The 20,116-nt window shown below is 46.9% G+C and overlaps 1 protein-coding gene across 2 annotated transcripts; it reads left to right on the forward strand.

The window, feature by feature from the left end:
- Window positions 1–26: 26 nt before the first annotated feature.
- On the forward strand, window positions 27–19,219 carry jhy (junctional cadherin complex regulator). 2 transcript variants are annotated; one of them, XM_060057151.1, is made up of 9 exons: window positions 27–189; window positions 525–909; window positions 3,252–3,918; window positions 8,550–8,669; window positions 9,910–10,508; window positions 10,608–10,917; window positions 15,257–15,340; window positions 16,601–16,729; window positions 16,988–19,219. In XM_060057151.1, the coding sequence occupies exons 2-9, from the start codon at window positions 572–574 to the stop codon at window positions 17,198–17,200; spliced, it is 2,460 nt and encodes an 819-aa protein (XP_059913134.1). In that variant the 5' UTR covers window positions 27–189; window positions 525–571; the 3' UTR covers window positions 17,201–19,219. The 2 variants fall into 2 exon arrangements, with proteins under 2 accessions (XP_059913134.1, XP_059913136.1); XM_060057153.1 differs by lacking the exon at window positions 15,257–15,340.
- The last annotated feature ends 897 nt before the right edge of the window (window positions 19,220–20,116 follow it).

Genomic DNA, 20,116 nt, shown 5'->3' on the forward strand with positions numbered 1-20,116 from the left:
ATGAGGGTTGACGACTTTTGACTTCTGTGCCACAACATTTAAATGAGCTATACTCGGCCACATTTGGTGTTGCACAATGGCGACACCTATTGTGACATACCAAGTCTTGCGCACGCGCCTTGAGTTTGCATTTTGGTTTCCATGGAAGCCGAGTTGTCGCTGCTGCGTAAATGTAGGAAGGAGAGGTGGGTGAGTAATGTGTTTAAATTAAACGGGAACTGTTTATTTGACATAGGGTTATCGTGTAGATATGTATACATGAATACACGGATTGGGCATTTCTGTTTACCAAACTACTCAAGCTGATACCAATGACAATTGTAATGTCTGTAACCTAGTTGCACTAGTTGATCCATGGACATGGTTGGAATTGTTGGGGATGTTGACATGACCGGTAGGCTATTCATTGGATACAACGTCAAATGAAACGCAGGTCTACACATCAGCAGAAAGTGGGCAACGCTGTTAACTAACTCCATCCCCTCATTTTGTAAACCTGCAACATGTTATTTCTTTGTGCATAGGAATCTGACCTAAAATCACCGATCGATGAGATGTAAACAAATACACGATGGAAATGTTCCCGAAGGGAGAGAAAATGAGAGTGCTGCAAAAAGAACCATCGAAACCACCTTCAACGCAATCTCCGCCAAACTCTGACACGGAGAGCCTGGTCCAGGGTAGGGCCTGCCACCGACCAGCAGTGCACCACGGTGAAGCTCGCACGGTGCGATGCATGGATATTGGGGACAGCCTTGAGGCTGAAACGGGAGAAAGATCGGAGGTGCACCAGGGTGGAGGGAGAAGCCTCGAGAGGTCTACTGATCGGTTTGAAGTGAGGAGTTCAACACCTTTCCCCACCAGAGATCAAGATGCCTATCATGAAATTGGTGGAACAAAAGCTACAGGGTAATTTGGTTTAATAATTCAATTTATGTATATGCATCACCATTCTCATTGATAATCACAACTATAACTTATCGGGGTACTACTGAGACTAGGTATTAGGAACATTTCAGGCGCCGATTCGCGTGCTCGCTTGGCTGCTTGTTATGTGTAGACGACCTGTGTAGTTCAGACACTAGATGGCGTTACAGGGTCGTTAACGGAGGGAACACCTATATTTCTAACCTGCATGTACTTCTGCATTTTCAGACCGGTGCTACGACCGCCTACATGCTTAATTTCTTTCATTCTTTTCTCGAAAGAATGAAAAATACACATTGTTGTGATGAAGTGACCATACGAGTCCAAAGATATGACTACAAATCGAGCCAATGAAAATATTCGTATTAAGATAGATGGACCGAGTCACTATTCGTCACTCCACATCAATACTATTCTTACAATTTTATGTTGGGATTTTTTGACGATTCTTTATTCAAGCAACCTATTGCATTCAAAGGCCATTATTTTCTAGTGATACATAAAACATTGAAAAGTAATTATGCTGCTTGTGTGCAACACAAAAGGCAGAATCTCCACCATCAGAAACCCTTTTACTTCCAAACAGTGCATATCATAAAAGAAAGATAGCCCTCATTGATCCCCCGACAATGCGACAATGTCACTCATTTAATGAGATGGGAGCGCTGACAGTTTGCAGTTGTAAGAATGGTCTAATTCAGTGCTTTTAGTATAACTGCTTTCATTTAAGGGGTATTAGATCTGGGTTTTGTTTGGACAGGATCACAATAAGTGGTCACTCTTTAGTCCATTAACAAGGATCATCGTCATTACAAAGAACATCTCTCCCCCTCTCTGTGTCTGTTTTTCCCTCTCAGTCTGAATGGGTCCGACATAGGAATCCATGACACAGACTCATCCGCCCCCGCCCCCCCGTTAATTCAATCAAACAGTTGGCTCTATTTTCCGCTCCCCAGCCACCGTCATCTATTATGTTTTTCTATGAATAATATTTGAAAAAACAGCAACAAAAAAAACTAGCGCCTCTTCATTTTTTACGGCATTAACCTGTGGAGATTGGTCCTCACTAGAGAGAGTTTGCATTCATTTTTCGAGTGCATTGTTTCAGTAGAAATATGACCATGACATATTCCCACAAAAGACTCCATTCGAGGTTCTATCCCTTTCCCCATCGTCACAGTCTCACCATCCCCTCTTCCCCAGCAGCCCCATCAAAGCAGGTGAGCCCCTTTTCCACACAATAGTTTCAGTTTCCGTGTAGTTTGCAAGCCCAACGGCCACCCCTCATTCAAGCCAAAGGATTTCTTATTCAAGCAACGCTTTTCATCTCCCTCTCCGTATCATATTTTCCCCCTTTCTCATTTCCCTCGAGAAAGCACCGGAAAAGAAAATGGTTGAGTGTATTCCCCATAACCTATTTTTCAATTTGCCCCGCTCCTTTGCTTGTTTTTGTTGTTGGTCACAATATCATGTGTCCTTTTTATATGTGGGTATCTGTACGGTGGGTGAGGGATAATAGACCGCTGTATTTTGCCAATGTTTAGGGCATTGGTTGCCCCAGCTGCTGTGCTTGCCAATAATGCATTCTCCCACTTGTTTGAATCTGATCATTAGCGGGCCATCCCTTACTCTTTTGGCCTTATAGAAGTGAAGGGCCCTACACCTCGACAACTCCCGCCTCTGGCATCGCGGCTCCCCTCGTCCTCCCAGCAAGCACAACAAAGAGGCACTCTTCTATTTATTTTAATGAGATCTTTTCATCACCATCAGAAGGAGCATTTTAGCCCATCATTTTCGAGCCATCTCATAAGCTGAAAATTGCCGTTTGTGAGCCATTTTCCCCGCTACCAGTACTCAAACATGCACTCATTAGTGAGCCCGGAGGTGAAATTACTTAAATTATATCTAAATACAGCCCCATAGACACCACCACTCCCCGTCTGTTTCGATTTCACAGGGCTGCTTTTATTCTTGGGACGAGATGCAGCCGTCTTTGTTTGAGCGCATCATCGATCCAATAACGGTGTAATGGCTCTTGTCCTTTTGACCCAGACGCCTCGGTACCGGCCTGCTGCGCATTGGTTCCTAGTCGTGTGTCGGATACACCTAACTTCTGCATTTCTGTAAATCCTGCTGTCTGCAAACATAACTAGATTGGAAAAAAATGTAGGACTATCTCAGACGTAGAAGCCCAGACTATCTCCTTTTGATCTTGTCAAATGTTCTCTTACACTTTCCTGTCGGTTTTCCCAGAGGTAAGAGGCAGAGCATGACCTAGCCATCCTCTTGACGTCCCTACCGGTTTGCTTTGGCTCCATTTGTAGGCTCCACCGAGACCTGCCCTCTGACGCCTACTCGGACCTGCGCTACGACCCCGACTGGCGCTCCAACCTCGAGGCGTCGGAGCGCTTCAGCGACAGCCCCCTGCGCCAAGAGGAGCGTCGGCCACATCGGCCGGGCTCCCCGCGGAGGTCTGGGGGTACAGGAGAAGAGCTGGTCATAAAAGGAGGCTACGAGTACGTCGTCACCTCCGGTCCCCCTCGTCCCCCCGGCCCACCGAGTGTGGCCCAGGAGGAAGCCCAAGGGTCCTACCATCTGCACCCTCGGCCCAGCCCGGCCACCGGAGGCGTATCTGGCAACCCAGGCCATCCCAGACCCAGAGTCCTCCGTCTCCCTGTAGCGAGCCAGACCCTTGGGAAGGGAGGCACGGCCGTCCAACGGGAGTGTAGCCACAGGGACACCGGGGAGTACCGCAAAGTCCCTGCTCAGCCGAGACAGAACGTGCCGGAAACACAAGAGGAGGCGGCGGCGGTCGGGAAACTGTACAAGAATACTTCAAAATATAAGAGTCCTCTTCTGGCGAACAGAGATCTTGAAGGCACGAGAGAGGACATTGTCGAGCGCAACAAAATCACCCTTGGGCGAAACACATCCAAATATGGCTCCTATCTAAAGGCTCACACTCACAAGCAGGAAACAGACGATATGACGGTATGTGAAGAATGAAAATAACAAAAAACAGTGTTGTCCTTCTTTCTATTTTATTCCTGCTTTAAGGTTGAACACCATGATTGAAATGTGGTAACAAGAGGAGATATATCTCACATCCTGTCTACTCTTCCCTCTTTCCTCTCACTCTGCGGGTTGCAGTTTCAAATACAGCCACAAGGAGCCACACTAGCCTAGTTTCATAGGTTATGGCTTCTAGGTTATGGGGGCCAGTAGCTTGAATTCACACAGTGTTTCGTACCTTTACGATTGGGTCGAGCTCCGGTGGAGCTTTACACATCTTCTCCCCTCGGTTCGCGGGACAATATTGCAGATTTGAGTTGGAAAGGTTATTTCCTTTTATTTTGTAATTTATTGACTGATCTTTCGGATTGGCATCCTGTAGAGATGGAGTCATAATAACAAAGTACAGCTTTAAGCGTCACTTAAGTATGGTTCCTAAATAGGCTTCAGTGATTCCAAGAATGGAAGAATTAACATGGTCCTGACTCTGACAAGCTCAACATTGCCAGTGGTTAGGGGTGCAAAAAATATATCTGCACAAACAAATGGTACTGTGTGGAACAAATTCTAAATGTTCACCCAATTAGCCCACTGTAGTAGACAGTAAACATTTATTTATTATAGTAATTAATTATTCAGTGCGGATAAAGGGAATAGAATATCTGCTCACAGGTTTGGTTTAGTAGTGGTCTGTAGTCCAGGTTGTTGGAGATGTTTGTATGTGAATGGCAACTATCACAGTGAATCATTGCAACCATTTCCTGTTTTAGCCTGACATAGACCCTTCAAATTCGAAAAGTAAGTTGCTGGTCTAGTTGATCTCGTCAGTCCTTATTTGTAGTCCTGCAAGGCATGTTTTTTAGGTGTTTATCCTATATGGCCGACTTGGAGAATTGCAGTTGATTGTGGGCAAGCCATGCGCCGAAACCTTTCTTTCTATGTATTTTCATGTGAAAGCTTTGCCTTATCTCAGTGGCAGAGCACTTCAGCGTCTATCCTTTGGAGTCGTCCAACATTGACATGGGCCTAACCGATTGATTCCACATCAGCCAAGCATATTCTCATTTATTCTGTATTATGACCCCCCCGTTATATCTTTTCATGTTGAGACGACCCAGACGACGAGAAGCCCAGGCAATATCCTTTCCTACACTCCGACCGGGGCCGCGAAATGCATTAAGGGAAAGGAGGCAGGTCACTTTCCATTGCCCCTGCCCCTCCACAATGTCAAGGCGGGGGGGGGGGGCTATAGACTATACAGTGCCTATTATTTAGTTGATGTGTACAACAACATCAGAGAAGCCCTGCTACCAATAGGCTCTTAGGTATCCCTGCACCTGGCACAGTGGCATAATTGGCCGTGATGTCCCACATTCCCCATTTGCCGGTGCATGCGACGACTGCTTGTTGGCTATAATACCCCCCCATAGCCCATCCCCATCCCCCCCCCCAACTCTGTTCACCCATCTGAGCCCCGACCCAGTACAACGTCTCATATCATCCCCATTTACATAGTCAAGAGCAGTTAGCTTTGTGCAACGGTAAATGGAGCCTCCCGAGTCCTTTTGCTCTCCTGAAGCCTTGTGTTTTGTCATTTCCCTTTGAATTCGCTTATTAGTTCCCATACACAAGATTTGTCTCACTTAATGGGGGGGACATGGCATAGAAGCACAGGGCATCCATTTGCATTTGTTTATCTTCCCCATTTGGACATAAGGTTAAGGACAAAACATGGAGTGATAGCAAAATATTATGGTGTAGCAGAACAGTTAATTGAGATCGGAACACTGGTATCGCTATTGAACGTCGCCTATTGTTGGCCATCTTAAACATGCATTATAAATGTGTAGTATTTGCTCATACTTTAGTAGTAGTATTATTCTTGAACAAGATTGCCTTTCAAAGGCGATAACTAGCTAGCACAAGAAAAACCACAACCAACCATTTATTGGTTTAGTTTTTGTAGTTTTTGAGGTTCATTCACATATAGGCCACATCTAAATTATAATATTTTTCGATAAGATTTCCATCTCTGTAACAGTGCCCGTGAATGAGGTCCTCTGTGGCCAAAAACCCACATATGTGCCACAAAGAAATAAAATGACAATGATAATGATCAGAGAGATGTCGTTTTTGCATCATTATGTGTAAAAGAAAAGGATAACGCAAAATTGTAAGATATTAAAATGCCTGTGTACTGTGCCTGGGTCCAACATACAGGGGCACATCACGTTAGCTCGCTAGTCGGGCATGTGATCAGTTCCTTTAAAAAAATGGCGACCATCGGGCCCAAATCGCATCAATTATGGCTAATCCTCGCCAGCTCTGTTCAGCACAATGCCTCGTCGTCGATGGCTTTCTTTTGAAATCCCGCTTTGTCATCTTTTTCTTCCCTATTTTTTTTTAACAGGACTTCGGGAAGTAACTTGCGACAATTAGCTGTGTTATTACATGCGCACAATATCCTAATGCCGCAAATGCTTAGAAAGACCAAGTGGAGCGAGTGGCGGGAGCGATGATTGGTCAGGGGGGGAGGGGGGGTGCGGGGGTCAGCCGCTCCTTTGATAAAGACAGAAGTATCAGATCAATCTTGTGCTATTGCACTCAGCCCTCCGAGGCCCCCGCTCCTTTTGCAGGGCCATCACTTCAAAGCCAAGGGAGCATAATGTACAATCTTTTAATAGCTTTAGACCAAAGCATTCGTCGGGAGGCTCATGTGCCACTGTATACCCTACCTCAGTCTAAACACCTAATCAAGATTACCTGGGCCCGCAACAATGGAAGCTAAATGCAATTCAAGATCTGCGGATCCTTTGAAGTCATCATTGGGAAAAAAGCAGATGTTTCCCTGGGTACAGGAGGTAATACGGCGAGCTGAAATTGCCGGACTTTGTTGTGACATCGTATTGCTGAGAGGCAATTACGGGCCTTCCAATTTATCCGAAAAGATATTACACAGCTTACCATGCTCGGAAAGTAATATGGGCCAGATCCTTTAGCCCAACTGATTGGGATTCTTCGTAATGGGCAGCAAAAGGCAACAGCATGGTGGATAGGCAGAGGTCTTAACTCAAGTGCATGTGTGTGTGGCTGTGTTTGTGTGGGTGGTGTGTTTGTGTGCCCTGTCGGACAGAAAGTCCTAACACCTGTTACTGGTCTCCCAACTGAGACACTATCAACAGCAGCTGTGGCCATGGCTTGGGACCAATCATTCAAACAAATCGTTGAAAGTCTCCAATTCTTGTGAGAAACCAAATTCCCTCATCAGAACTACAATTTTATTTAGCTCTACAGCTTTTTTTTTTTTTTGCCAACTAATACCTGAGAAATACAACTCCACAACAGAGTTGTACATGTTTTGCACATCAGGTACATTTAGTATCTTCTGCTTATTTCCATAGGGTCGACGCCTATAGCCGTGTCTGACCAGACGAGGCCCCATACACTTGTCACGTAAAAAAAAACCCAAACAACTCACGACTCCGCTGGCCTTTGAAGCCATTAGACGCAATGACGTGGCAAACACGTGTATTGATGGCTACATAACTACCGCACCCACTCCGCCTGCACTGACCTTCACCTATTGAAGCGCACGGAATTAGCTGCATTCAGCGCAGAAGTCCTCTGTCCGTCAATACCATCGATCCACTCAGATTGTCCTTCGCAGCCGTAGGAGGGGGGGGAGGCGTCGAGCTAACTAAATGATTTTCATTACAGCGTTAACACAGGATATTTCCCTGTCGCAAATGGGTACGTCGGGGACCACTGACACAGTGCATTGATCTCATAATACGCAGTGGTTGGAGGAGATGAGAGTTTAAGTAGCAAATGAGCTGCGAGTGAGCACACCTAGGCGAAGGCCTTCCCTGCCGTGGGTGTAGTAGATGATTACGTCAGCCCTGGGGGATGAGTGCTATAGCGGTTGTTGTGTGGTGCAATAATTGCATTGTATGATTCTGTGGTCACATCCTCCTCAATCAGTTTCAGTGTTGAATACTTACTGTGGCCCAGACCTAGGTCACACTTTTTTCACTTTTTATATTACTCGAAATGAATACATTCATTTGGCCAGGGGTTCAGCAAACTGGTCGTGTTGTGACCTACCTAGGAGGTATTTTTGGACCAGGGCTCTCCAAATATTTATTACCGAGAGATAAGCCTTATATTCTTCATGTCAAAAGAGTGAGATTATTAAAGTCGCAATTTGAAAGATTTAAACTAGCTCGTAGCTACCGGGACATATCTGTAGTCATTGCTGATCCATATCGATTTGAATAATTTTCAATAAAATCGACTGATATATTCTACAAATAAGAATGCTTGCCAGCCTTTACCTTTGTTTACGAGAAACTTTCTATTGATACTCCAAAAGCCCATCCCACTCACTAGCTGCGCCAGTTCGCGTCACACAGTTACAAAGCCCGTTAACATGGACAGAACTCTGTTATTTCGTCTTGCATATTATGACTTTAACATTCACAATGTGTCTTTCACTATAATTCACTAGGTGTACCATCTTTCAGTTTCACTGTTCATTCCGATCCTGTTGCCTACAGAGATGACTTTCATTCATCCTCTATTCACTTTTTTGATTCGGCAAGAGGTGGGAGGCTCAAGAGGAGGAAGAGGAGGAGGAGGAGGAAGAGGTCATCTGGCATGGAGCCGAGTGCACAGTGGAGGAAGGTTTGGACCAGGATCTAAGGTGGCTCCAGAAAACACAGCAGCTGAAGGTACCAGAATTTCTCTCACACACACACACACACACACACACACACACACACACACACACACACACACACACACACACACACACACACACACACACACACACACACACACACACACAGTGTGTGTTGACTTTGTGTGTGTTGGGAGGGGGAGAGCAGGAGAGCATTATTATTTCTTGAGCACTTGAATGGCAGCCCTAACTCTGCCATGAGGACAAATATCAGCACGCATGCAGGCACACCGGAATAAGCAGAGCTTGCGTCTGGTAAATCAGTGGCATTAGATGCAGGGAGGCGCAGGCCAGCGGGGGCTAGCAGGATAATTTGTCCAAATCATGCAAAGAGGAGCGCTAGTCCTGCTCATGTTTCATACAGAATCACACCTATCGACCGCAGCTCGCGTTTGCCCGTCTTTATAGTCGTCTTTTAGGGCCCAGCTTCGGTCTGGCCCTTCTGAAAGGGCTTTTATACATACAAATCAGTGTTCCCTGTTGTCTGACTGTTTTCTGACTGTTTTCCGGAAGCAGTGCTTAGGCGTGTGTGAGGGGCATTATGTTGATGTGTGTGTGCACAGTGCTCATGTGTGTGTGCATGGTGCTGATGGACGTGTGCACGGGGCTGATGTACGCGTGCACGGTGCTGATGTGTGTGTGCACGTTGCTGATGTGCACGGTGCTGATGTGTGTGTGCACGGTGCTGATGTGCACAGGGGCTGATGTGCACGGTGCGGATGTGCACGGTGCTGATGTACGTGTGCACAGTGCTGATGTGTGTGTGCACGGTGCTGATGTGTGTGTGCACGGTGCTAATTAGTGTGTGATGAAATTAGTCCAATTTTTTTTTTTAATGTCGAAATATAATAAAGATTTTGATGCATCAATAACATGCATCAGTTTTTAAAAATTTGATACTCAAAAATATTTAGTTATGTTTAAATGATAGAAATATTCCGGTTTCTGCAACATCCATAGGTATGGGAGGAATTCAGTTTTTCAACTCCCTTTCTGAAATCAATATGCTAAAATCAAAAACAATATCATATGCTTATAGAACACATGTAACAAAATAACATCCAAAATAATTCCTGTTTGGCGTTTTCAGATTATCAGATTATTTCCTTTTTTTTCTTTTGGGTGTTTAAGGAAGATCTCAGAGGAAATGACAAACCCTGCTTAAGTCTCCCCGCTATTGTTCCGTCACTCAGCAGGGACCAATGTTATCCTGATCCTTCTCTTCACCACAGGCCTACCAGTCCTCCAGAAGAGACAGGCCCCAGCAGAAGGGGAACCCCAGCCCCCGGAGACCCACCGGAGCTCCCCGCCCTGGGGCCGCAGACAGGCCCGGGCCCCGGCTCCGCCCCCCCCCTGGTGGCGGTGGCGGTGGTGGTGGCGGCGGTGGTGGCGGTGGTGGCGGTGGTGGCGGTGGTGGCGGTGGTGGCGGTGGTGGCGGTGGTGGCGGTGGTGGCGGTGGTGCTCGACCACAGCCTAGCAAGGAACTGATCTTCAAGAACACGCCCCCTGAGGTTTTGCCGCCCATTTCCTCCTCTGGTGACTCCGCCTACTCTCAGACGCCGGTGACATCGCCGTCGCCTATGGCCAACGGCACCGGGTCCTTCTCCACCACAGGCGCGCCTCAGGGTCTCCACAAGGTCAGTTACCGGGACCCCCAGACCGTGGTCGGGTACTTTGACGCCCAGTTCCCCGGGGACGTCCGCGCTTTCATGCGACCGCTGCGTGGCACCGGTGGGCGGGGTCTCGTGGCGCTTGGCTACCCCCAACCCCAGAGAGGGTATCCACCGCTGGGCTTCCAGAACAAGACCACCCCAGTGGGAAGCATGCAACGGTAAACAAAAAAACAGAAGTAATAAGGGCGTGTTGGCTGGTTGTTTACTGTGTGCCTCTAATAAAGCCTCACTCTAATTTTTCACATTCTGCGTCTCAGGGCCCAAGCACCGCAATGGACGCTCTCCCATGACCAGGAGCATTTCCTGATCCATCCTCCCGACGTAGACGAGGACGTCTTCACCCAAGACGGCCGCAGGTGGACGGGAGAGGTGCAGCTCCGGCGCTCGGGCTCCCACCCGGTCCTGCCACCCATAGGTGACGACGGGCGGTCGGGTGGGGGGGGGGAGCCCCAGCCACGCTCCGGGTACGTCAGCCCCCTGAGGAGGAGCTCCGAGCCCCCCTGCCCCAGCGGCTACCTGGCACAGATGGAGAGGCAGAGGCAGCTCAAGGAGAGAGTCGCCTACAAGGTGGTTGTGTGTTTGTGGGTGCACGTGTGTGTGTTTTCGTGTGTGTGTGTATGTGTGTGTGTGTGTGTGTGTGTGTGTGTGTGTGTGTGTGTGTGTGTGTGTGTGTGTGTGTGTGTGTGTGTGTGTGTGTGTGTGTGTGTGTGTGTGTGTGTGCGTGTATCCGTGCTTCCATGGGCGCAAGATGATGACTTTGTTCTCCCTCCCAAGTAGCCATGGAAACCAGGCACACTAAAGGCCGTAAAATTCCAATGTGTGCAGTAAAATAAACAAGGAGGTTCCATATTGCATCACATAAACAGACGCAAATTAAAACATCACAGTTGACCCCCAAACCCTTACCACCGCAGCCCCCCCAACCCCCCCTGTTTCTTCTCCCTTTAACCCCCACCTACCCAAGAGATTGCCCAAATAAATATTCCTTTGAAGCCTTAGCATAATCCTCCTCCTTCTCTCCGGCGCTCCCTGCGCGCCTCCTCTCTGTCTACACGCGCGTTAATCCAACACGAGAGGCCTGTCGTTGACTAAAGGCACAGGAGGGGGAGAGTGGAGGATAGAAAAAACATCATCTTAATTGTCCGGCCGCGGTGAGATACACTTAATCGCCACGAGACGACGGCGACACGGGATCGCCGTGCTGTGATTGGTGGCCGCTGAAAAGCATTGGACGAGAGGATAAGGTGATTACAAGACGGATAATAGGTTGTCTGTGAAGGCACAGGGACCCTTAACATGCTTATTTGCATCTAATGATTTGTCCCTTGTTTAGTTCTCTGGGTTTTCTGCCCCCCCCCCCTCCCCCCATCTCTCTCCTCGACTGTGGTTGGCTCCCTGTCCCCTGGCAGGTGGGCCCTAGAGAGGAAAATGACAAACACGCACACAAACACACACTTCTGTAAAGGAGTCGTGTAGATCTCCCCTCACGAGATGCAAACCGATTAGCAAACTCAGGGGAGCTCATGTGTTTGCTCCCTCGAGAAAAAGGATATTTGTGTGTGTTCTTTTGTGATTCAAAGAAGGAAAATAGTACATTTTTCAGTATGTGTATTTTCAGTATGTGTGAGTATCTGTCCTAGCTTAGAGGTTTTTATTACGTGTACCCATTACATAACTGTAACTTTGTCTCTCCCTCTGTCAAGTTAGCTATGGCTACTTGACAAGACTACTGGTTTAAAATTCCTAAACCAGCACGGTTCATCATGGCCGGCCATGAAAGGAGACGAGCACGGCTTAAGAGGGTTGTCAAACGAGATGTGTGTGTGTGTGAGAGAGAGAGAGAGAGAGAGAGAGAGAGAGAGAGAGAGAGAGAGAGAGAGAGAGAGAGAGAGAGAGAGAGAGAGAGAGAGAGAGAGAGAGAGAGAGAGAGAGAGAGAGAGAGAGAGAGAGAGAGAGTGAGAGAGAGTGTGAGAGAGAGAGAGAGTGAGAGTGGGAGAGAGAGCAGAGGGGGGCTCCCTGTTGTGTCCATGACCAGCAGCTAATTCTTGGGTGAACTGATCCCCCTTGAGAGTCAGCTAGCCCAATCTGGAATGATTAGCCTCCCTTTGTCTGGGTCAGGCTGTGGATCGCCACCACCCCATGCCCCCCACGCCCGCTGCTGCACACACACACAAACAACACACACACACACACACACACACACACACACACACACACACACACACACACACACACACACACACACACACACACACACACACACACACACACACACACACACACTCTTGTTTGACCAACACACACACGCACACACAGACATTACAAGGGACAGGATTCGAATATTTCAGCGATGAAATAGGTCTTTGTTCAAGGGTACAAAAAACATCCCCTGCGCTACGCTGCCAGACTAAATGCACTCAATGTTAAGGCCCAATCCCATTCCTACCCCTTACCCCTTCAAAACAAGGGGGAGGGGTAAGGGGAAGGGGTAAGGGGTAGAAATGGGATTGGGCCGATTTTCTGCTGGAGAGCCCTGCCAGCCTTAACCCACTGAAAACACGGTTGAGGACATGCCCCAAGCTGGCAAAAATAAAGACTATTAGCTTGCATTGGTAGCCTAGGTCCCTTAGTATTTCCAGAATGGGCTGGTACTTAACGATTTTATCGTTGAAAGCAATTTCCATGTACAGATCAAACACACAGCCTATCTCAAGTAGGAGCACTTCCCTTCTGTCTCTGTTTAAAAACACAACATCAGGGGTATTATGGATGTCACAAAACACCTCAATAGAGCTGTTAAACCATTCCGGCATGATACGTGAATGTTTGGACATGGTCACATTTTCTAGAAATACTTCTTTAACATTGCTGGAAATCAGATCGACAAGACGGTCGTGGCGTGCAATATACAGTCCTTTGTACATAGTACAGCCATTCACAATATGGGCAACGGATTCAAGTTGATGGCCAGAGTGCATTATACAGTGTGGATGGTGGTGTGCAGGGTACCATAATGCCAGATTGTATTTGGTAGGTAGCACCTGCAGTCTAGCTCTGGCAATGAAACAGAGGATTTCCTCCCCAACAGCAGCATTTCTGTGCATGGAGTGGGAAGCAGAGTGGTCGGCAAAGTCTTGGCATGCTAGCTTTCCCTGCATTCTAAGTCCAGTCCAGTGTTGTTTGGTCTCTGTTTGTTTTATGTTAAGATCTCCTTGCTGTTGTGTTCTGTAGGGTGTGTTGTGCCTCGTTGTGGTATACAGTAGCCTCTGCGGTTACAGGTGGGTCGGTGACAACTGCATCAGATGCCTGTGGTGCTGTGTGGGAGTTGTGTTGTGTCCATTCCAGTTTGACTGTCATTCTGTTGCACAGATCATTTAGGTCCGGCCGGTCCGACCGAACTCCAAAGCCTGCAGCTTGTGTGTCCAGTTTCCCGCTGCTTTTCCTACCAAAGCCTAGGAAGCTGTCCTGGCCTGCTTTGGCCAGAGGGACCTTCCTCTTCCCGAGGTCCAGCAGGAGGGTAGCTCTGGCCAGCTCTCTGACAGTGGCATCATCATTGTTGAGCATGCTGATGAGGTGCGTCAGCCTGGTAGCAGTGTATACCCATTCCAAGTTTGGGACACCCAGCCCCCCCTCTTTATGTGAGAGGAAGATGAGATCCCAGGTAGAGTGTGAGTTCAGCCCTAGCCATTTTCTGACGGCCTGGACTGTTTTATTGTTCATGTTCCGTAAGACATTATGCTGGATATGGACGTTTGCAAAGAGGTGTTGTACCTTCGTTGTACCAGGGCCACCTCTCTGATAGCGTCCAGTTCCATGACTACAGGGTGTGGGGAGGAATCAATTAGATCGATTCTGTTCTTCTAGGCACAACATAGCTCCTGTGCCGGCTCCCCCCACTCACCCGCAATGTTGATGTTATGGCCAAGATAGGTGTATGACTCATGGCGTGTGCACACACACACACACACACACACACACACACACACACACACACACACACACACACACACACACACACACACACACACACACACACACACACACACACACACACACATATACACACATACACATTTAAAGGAGAGGCGGAAGAAGTGTCCTGTCTTCCCCTGAACCTCAAGGATCCAGTGAAGAAGCACTAATGCACAAATCCTGCACTGATGGCAGCATATAGGTGCAGCTGTTGACATGGGTGTTTTTTGTATTGGCATATGAAATAGTGAAATTTTGCCCCAAAATACTGAGTGAAATAATCTTGATTTATGTGCTGTTGGTTCTGTGTGTTTATATCACAATGTATGTTTGCCTATGTGAGCTGTGCACAGTGTGAGTGTGTTTGTGTTTGTCTGCGTGTGTGTGTGTATGTGTGAATATTTGGGTATTTTTGTGTCTGTCTGTGCGCATGTGTGTCTAAGCACTAACTTCAAAATGGAAGAGGCGAGATGGCAAAAATGAGCAGGACAGAGAGTACATGATCAGGTCTTTGTGCTGGAGGGGGGTGGGGGTGCTGATGGTGGTGGTGTGGTTGGGCTGACGGGGTTCACAAAGTGGCTCCATTTTGCCACTGGCTGCAACCATCATTCATCCGTCTGTCATCACTCGACTCCATCAGCCGCCCCGCTGCACTATCACTGGATGTTTCTACAAATAGACTCTTTTAATGGACCGCTCTAATTTCAGCCCAACAAATCCCAGACAAGGGAAGGAAATGGATTTAAATTGTCCTCCTGTGATAATGGGGGGGAATGCTACTGCTGTAACAGACGGCGCGTGGAGGTTTGGGTTTTTCTTTTAATTCTTCTGCATAAATATTCTCTCTCTCTCTCTCTCTCTCTCTCTCTCTCTCTCTCTCTCTCTCTCTCTCTCTCTCTCTCTCTCCCTCTCTCTCTCTCTCTCTCTCTCACAGGTCTATACTCTAAAGGACTACAGGCAGCTGAGGCAGGTGGTGAACCTGTGCGGCCTGGGTCCTGATAAGGCCAATGAGAAGACAGTAAGCGTTTTAGTTTTCGTAAAGTGCCTAATCAGGACCAGTTGACTTGGGTTTATGATGCAAGGTGTGTTCGATTTTGGCATGCCTACTGCTGTACGGACACAGAGTATTAAACAGAATATCTTTGCACTAGATACTTGACAAAATATAAAAATCCTAATATTATTAAAGAAAAGGGTCAGAAACAGTTCAAACATGAACACAACAACGAACTAGAAAAACCTTCATAGGTTGTCTTTGTGTATCTTGTGGTATTAAGTATATCTTGACTGCAACAAGTACATTCATCAGGCTCCACACATCTGGAAAGCCTGTAACAAACCTCTTTATGTTACGACTGAGCGCATGTGCTACTCTGGCCTGTTCTCCTAACTAGCTTGCGCTGTTCAAACACACTCACACACTTGAAGATTCAAATTTTTCTATACTGAGCAGACTAGAAACATCACATATTTTGTATGTATGTTTTCCTTCCACCTCACCACTACTCACCCAGACCCCCGGCGAGCGGTTCATTATGTCGTTGTGGGTCCGGCGGTCGTGTTTTCTCGCTCCCCCGCCGCAAACACTCTCCTCCTCTTTCAGCGCAAAGAATACGATTCACAAAGCAAATGAGAATATGTCCGTGAAGTTAAGTGTGCTTTTGTGCTTTGATGTGCCCTCTGTTAATAACCTCCCCGCTCTCACACACACACACACACACACACACACACACACACACACACACACACACACACACACACACACACACACACACACACACACACACACACACACACACACACACACACAGACACACACACACACACACACACACACACGTGTCAGGGCCACTTTGTCGGAGACGGGGGTCTCTGTGCGTCCCTGTGGGGGCCGAGCCTATTAGTGAACGATGTGTCTAAATGTTGATCGGGTCGCTCAATGCCGTACATGTGTTTGTTGTTGCGATGGGAAGGGTTGTGGATGAAGGGGGGGGCACGTGGAGAGAAGAGGCTTCTCTCGAACCGGAGAAAATAATAACCTCAAGGGGGGAAGGGGGGGGGGGAATGGTTCAGTTAATTAAACCTTGCTTTATAATGTCTCTTTCTCTCTGTCTATTTGTCTCTTTCGCTCACACTTTCTCTTTGTGTGTGTGTGTGTGTGTGTCTGTGTGTGTGTGTGTGTGTGTGTGTGTGTGTGTGTGTGTGTGTGTGTGTGTGTGTGTGTGTGTGTGTGTGTGTGTGTGTGTGTGTGTGTGACGTGTTTCTATCCCCCCGTCAGGCAGAGAAAACGAGACGACAGAGGCTGTATTCAAATGTGATCCGGGAGCGGAACAAAAAGACGAGCACGGCCCCCGTCCTCCCGCCCCGGGACCCGGAAGACCCGGACAAGACGGTTCCCAGGAGGAAGGTGCGATGCTATCCCTCTTTAGCGGGATATTTGTGTGTTGGCAATCGTTTCACGTTGATGTTGTTTGCGCTTTTTTTTTGGCTGTGCTTTGATAACGCAGTGACGCTACCTTGATTGTTTTCTTACTAAAAACCGGTTACCCCTCTGATTAAATATAAAAAGGGAGAAATGATCTCAAAGCGTCAATCCTATAGCGGGTTGCTATACCTAAAACTCTCTCTCTCTAATGCTATTGCCACCTCTCTCTATCTCTGCCAGGCATTGGAATATGCCAAGAGTATCGCCAAGCCCCACCCAAAGCCCCGACCTAAAAAGCACCAGGACCATTCAGGGGGCTTCCCTGGCCTGCTCTGTGACGCCCACCTGGAAGGCCTGGAGCTGGCCCAGCTGGAAGCGCTGGAAGACATGAGGAGACGCCACGAGGAGGAGAAGCGGGCCGTGGCCGCCTTCCAGAAGGGGCGCTTGGTCTGAGGTGCGCCACCACTGTCCTGCCGGTCCGAAACAGAACCACGACTCGGAGGAAGAGACGTCCACATCACCTGACTGTTTACCACCCCGTGCAGGGGTAATAAATACAGCTGCATCACGCCTAGTGCACTGTCAACAACAACAACAACAACAACAACAACAACAACAACAACAACAACAACAACAACAACAACCATCACAACAAAAACCATGAAAAGCAGAAGGATTCCCAGCAGAATGATTAGTACAGACCGATGAGGCCTTTTACTTGTGAAAGCACAAATGCTGGCTGACACAGGAGTTAAGGTCTTCGGCAAATGATTACGGAGCAAATGTGTGAAAGCGTTCGCGATCAGCGACACATCAAAGTCTGTTTAGGCTGACTCCTGTCATAGAAACACGGTTTGGTTACATACATTTTCCATACAAAAGTTTTGCATGGTATACTTTTGATTGGTACATACTATATACTTGTACTGTACATTCAACTGTATAATGGAACATGTGGCCGTGGTTATACTTATCTGCAAGTATCGAATCATCATCAATCATCAACAAAAATCACCCCGACACACACACACCACCGGATTCTGTGTTGATGCTGAAACATTCATAATGAAAAACGCTTCACACTCGAGTGTTTATCCTGCAAAATCACGGACGTTGTTGACATTTCGAAGACCCCCCCCCCCCCCCTCTGGCTCCAAAGCTTTTGAGAATGCTGCACCTATTTTTGGTAGAAGTACAGACTTTTTTACAGTTATTTATTTATGAAAAAACCTAGGTGGATTAATAATAGTTAATAGATAATAAGCCTTGCGTACCTCTATGCCTGATAGACCTCTATGATGCACAGCCACTGTCGGCTGGGGTGAGTGACCTCACCCCAGCCTGACCGGGAGAGAAACAGAGAAACGGTTTCTCTTCTATACACTGATAATGAGATATCAGGTGACATGTAGAAGCGCACATGATCGGTTCTCCCAGGGAACAACTTTATAGATAAATACTTCAAAATGAACAGGCCCCCCCCCCCCCCCCACCAGCCCCCCAAAATATACACTCGCCCCGAACGTTCACCGTTCAACGTGCGAGTCTCAAGCACCGCATTTCGCTAATAGAACCCCTCAGATCATTATCAAAGCACTATTTGGCTCTCTGCAATATTTTAATTAGTTTATAGTCTCTATTTAACCCATCAGGGGCTCTTTGAAGCCCTCTGTTTTAGTGTTTAAGTCCACTGATGAGCAAAGTGTAAATGAACACACACAAGCCCACCACCCACCACCCCTCGGTGTGTTTTTTTCCAACGCTGTCTACCCAGACCCTGTCTCGCTTGCATCTCCTTTCTCCCTTTAGTCCCTCCTCCTTATGTTTTTTGCCCATTGAAATCCAGTTAATTGAAGGGGTCTTTCACCACCACACATGAAGAGGGCCTGAATTAGCATCCCTTTCTGCCCATTGGAAAAGCTCACATGTGGACGTTCCGCGCTTTGATGTGAGAAGCACGCTTTTCTCTGCGCAAGGCGGCAGGCTTCCTGAAATGGGCCTGAAATGAGCTGATGAGCCCGCTGTTAGGGCCCAAATGTAGATGCGTCCATGTGTTGCAAAACGCTTAATCTTTTAATTGATCACCTTCCGCATGGCCTATTCTCTGTGCCGCCCCCCCCACCCCTACTCTTTTACGTTAATCAGAATCAGCTTTTCAAAGGGACATGGCGGGGGGGGGGGGGTGGAGGGGAGCGTGGCATATCCTGTTTTAGAAAGGAGAATGGAAAGCTTTGCGCGAGGAAGAGATTAAATGCACAAATGCACACTCGTAGAGCTGTGTCTCTTAATGCCTGCTTAAATGGATTTGATTACAACAAAAAACATGTAATACAATATTTAACATTTTCTGTTTGTGTGTGTGTGTGTGTGTGTGTGTGTGTGTGTGTGTGTGTGTGTGTGTGTGTGTGTGTGTGTGTGTGTGTGTGTGTGTGTGTGTGTGTGTGTGTGTGCGCGCGCGAGAGACAGGATAGAGACATGCCTATTTGAGAAAAAAGCTTGTATTGAGAAAGAAGCAGATATTCTTGTATTTTTATTTTTATGGAGGCAGATCAAAGTTGTGCAACAGCAAATTGACCAGGAAAGTATGTATGGAGTTAGTGTGCTTGATGGAAGGGAGAGGGAGAGGGGAGGCGCTTGCGTGTATGTGCACGGACTGGCAATCTGCATCGCTTGTTTTATAGAAAGTGCATACAATATACAGATATATACATATTTTTAAAGAATATAAATTGAAATTATTTATATGTATATATGTAACAACTAAAGATACAATTGGCAGTGCTTATCAAAATATATGGTTTACTGGTATATGGATCTCCATTTGCTGTATTAATTTTATATAAATTAAATGTTTGGAATATCTGATACATTTTTTAATTTATTAATGCATTATTTTTGTTTCTCTAAGTTGCTTAAGTCTCTAATTAAGTAAATTAAGCTACATTAATATAGCAATATCAACGTAACATAACTCATTAAAAGGCAATAAAGGCTTACGAATAATTGCACTAGGGCATATCCTTCATTCTCTTTTAATTTTGACGCAAAAATAATTTTCCTCAACTCCTTTTTTATCAAAGGCTTATCAATTAGGCTTCTCTTAACGCAAAATGTTCAAAAAATATTTCCGAATCCCAAGGCAGCTATACCCACCAACGAAGTCTATTGTCCTATTGTAATTAATAGGCCTATTATGATTGTTATTCCCAAATTACTGCAAGCAGTCCCAAAAAACGGTATAGGCCTATCTGTATTGTTACTGTCATGGTGGGCTGAAACGGCCCTCTGTACCCCTGCCAATCACCATCGATGACATTTATGGGTTTACACTACCAAACATGCAGTGCATTCTAAATCATCACATTGTAA

The sequence above is a fragment of the Gadus macrocephalus genome, chromosome 7 (assembly GCF_031168955.1).
Source record: "Gadus macrocephalus chromosome 7, ASM3116895v1".
Classification (NCBI taxonomy): Eukaryota; Metazoa; Chordata; class Actinopteri; order Gadiformes; family Gadidae; genus Gadus; species Gadus macrocephalus.

What these genes read in the sequence shown, in the direction of transcription:
- jhy (XM_060057151.1), top strand. Translation starts at nt 572, where the DNA reads ATGGAAATGTTCCCGAAGGGAGAGAAAATGAGAGTGCTGCAAAAAGAA. An exon ending in GGTGGAACAAAAGCTACAGG is followed by an intron (nt 910 to 3,251) that starts GTAATTTGGTTT and finishes CTCCATTTGTAG; the next exon opens with GCTCCACCGAGACCTGCCCT. An exon ending in AGGAGAGAGTCGCCTACAAG is followed by an intron (nt 10,918 to 15,256) that starts GTGGTTGTGTGT and finishes TCTCTCTCACAG; the next exon opens with GTCTATACTCTAAAGGACTA.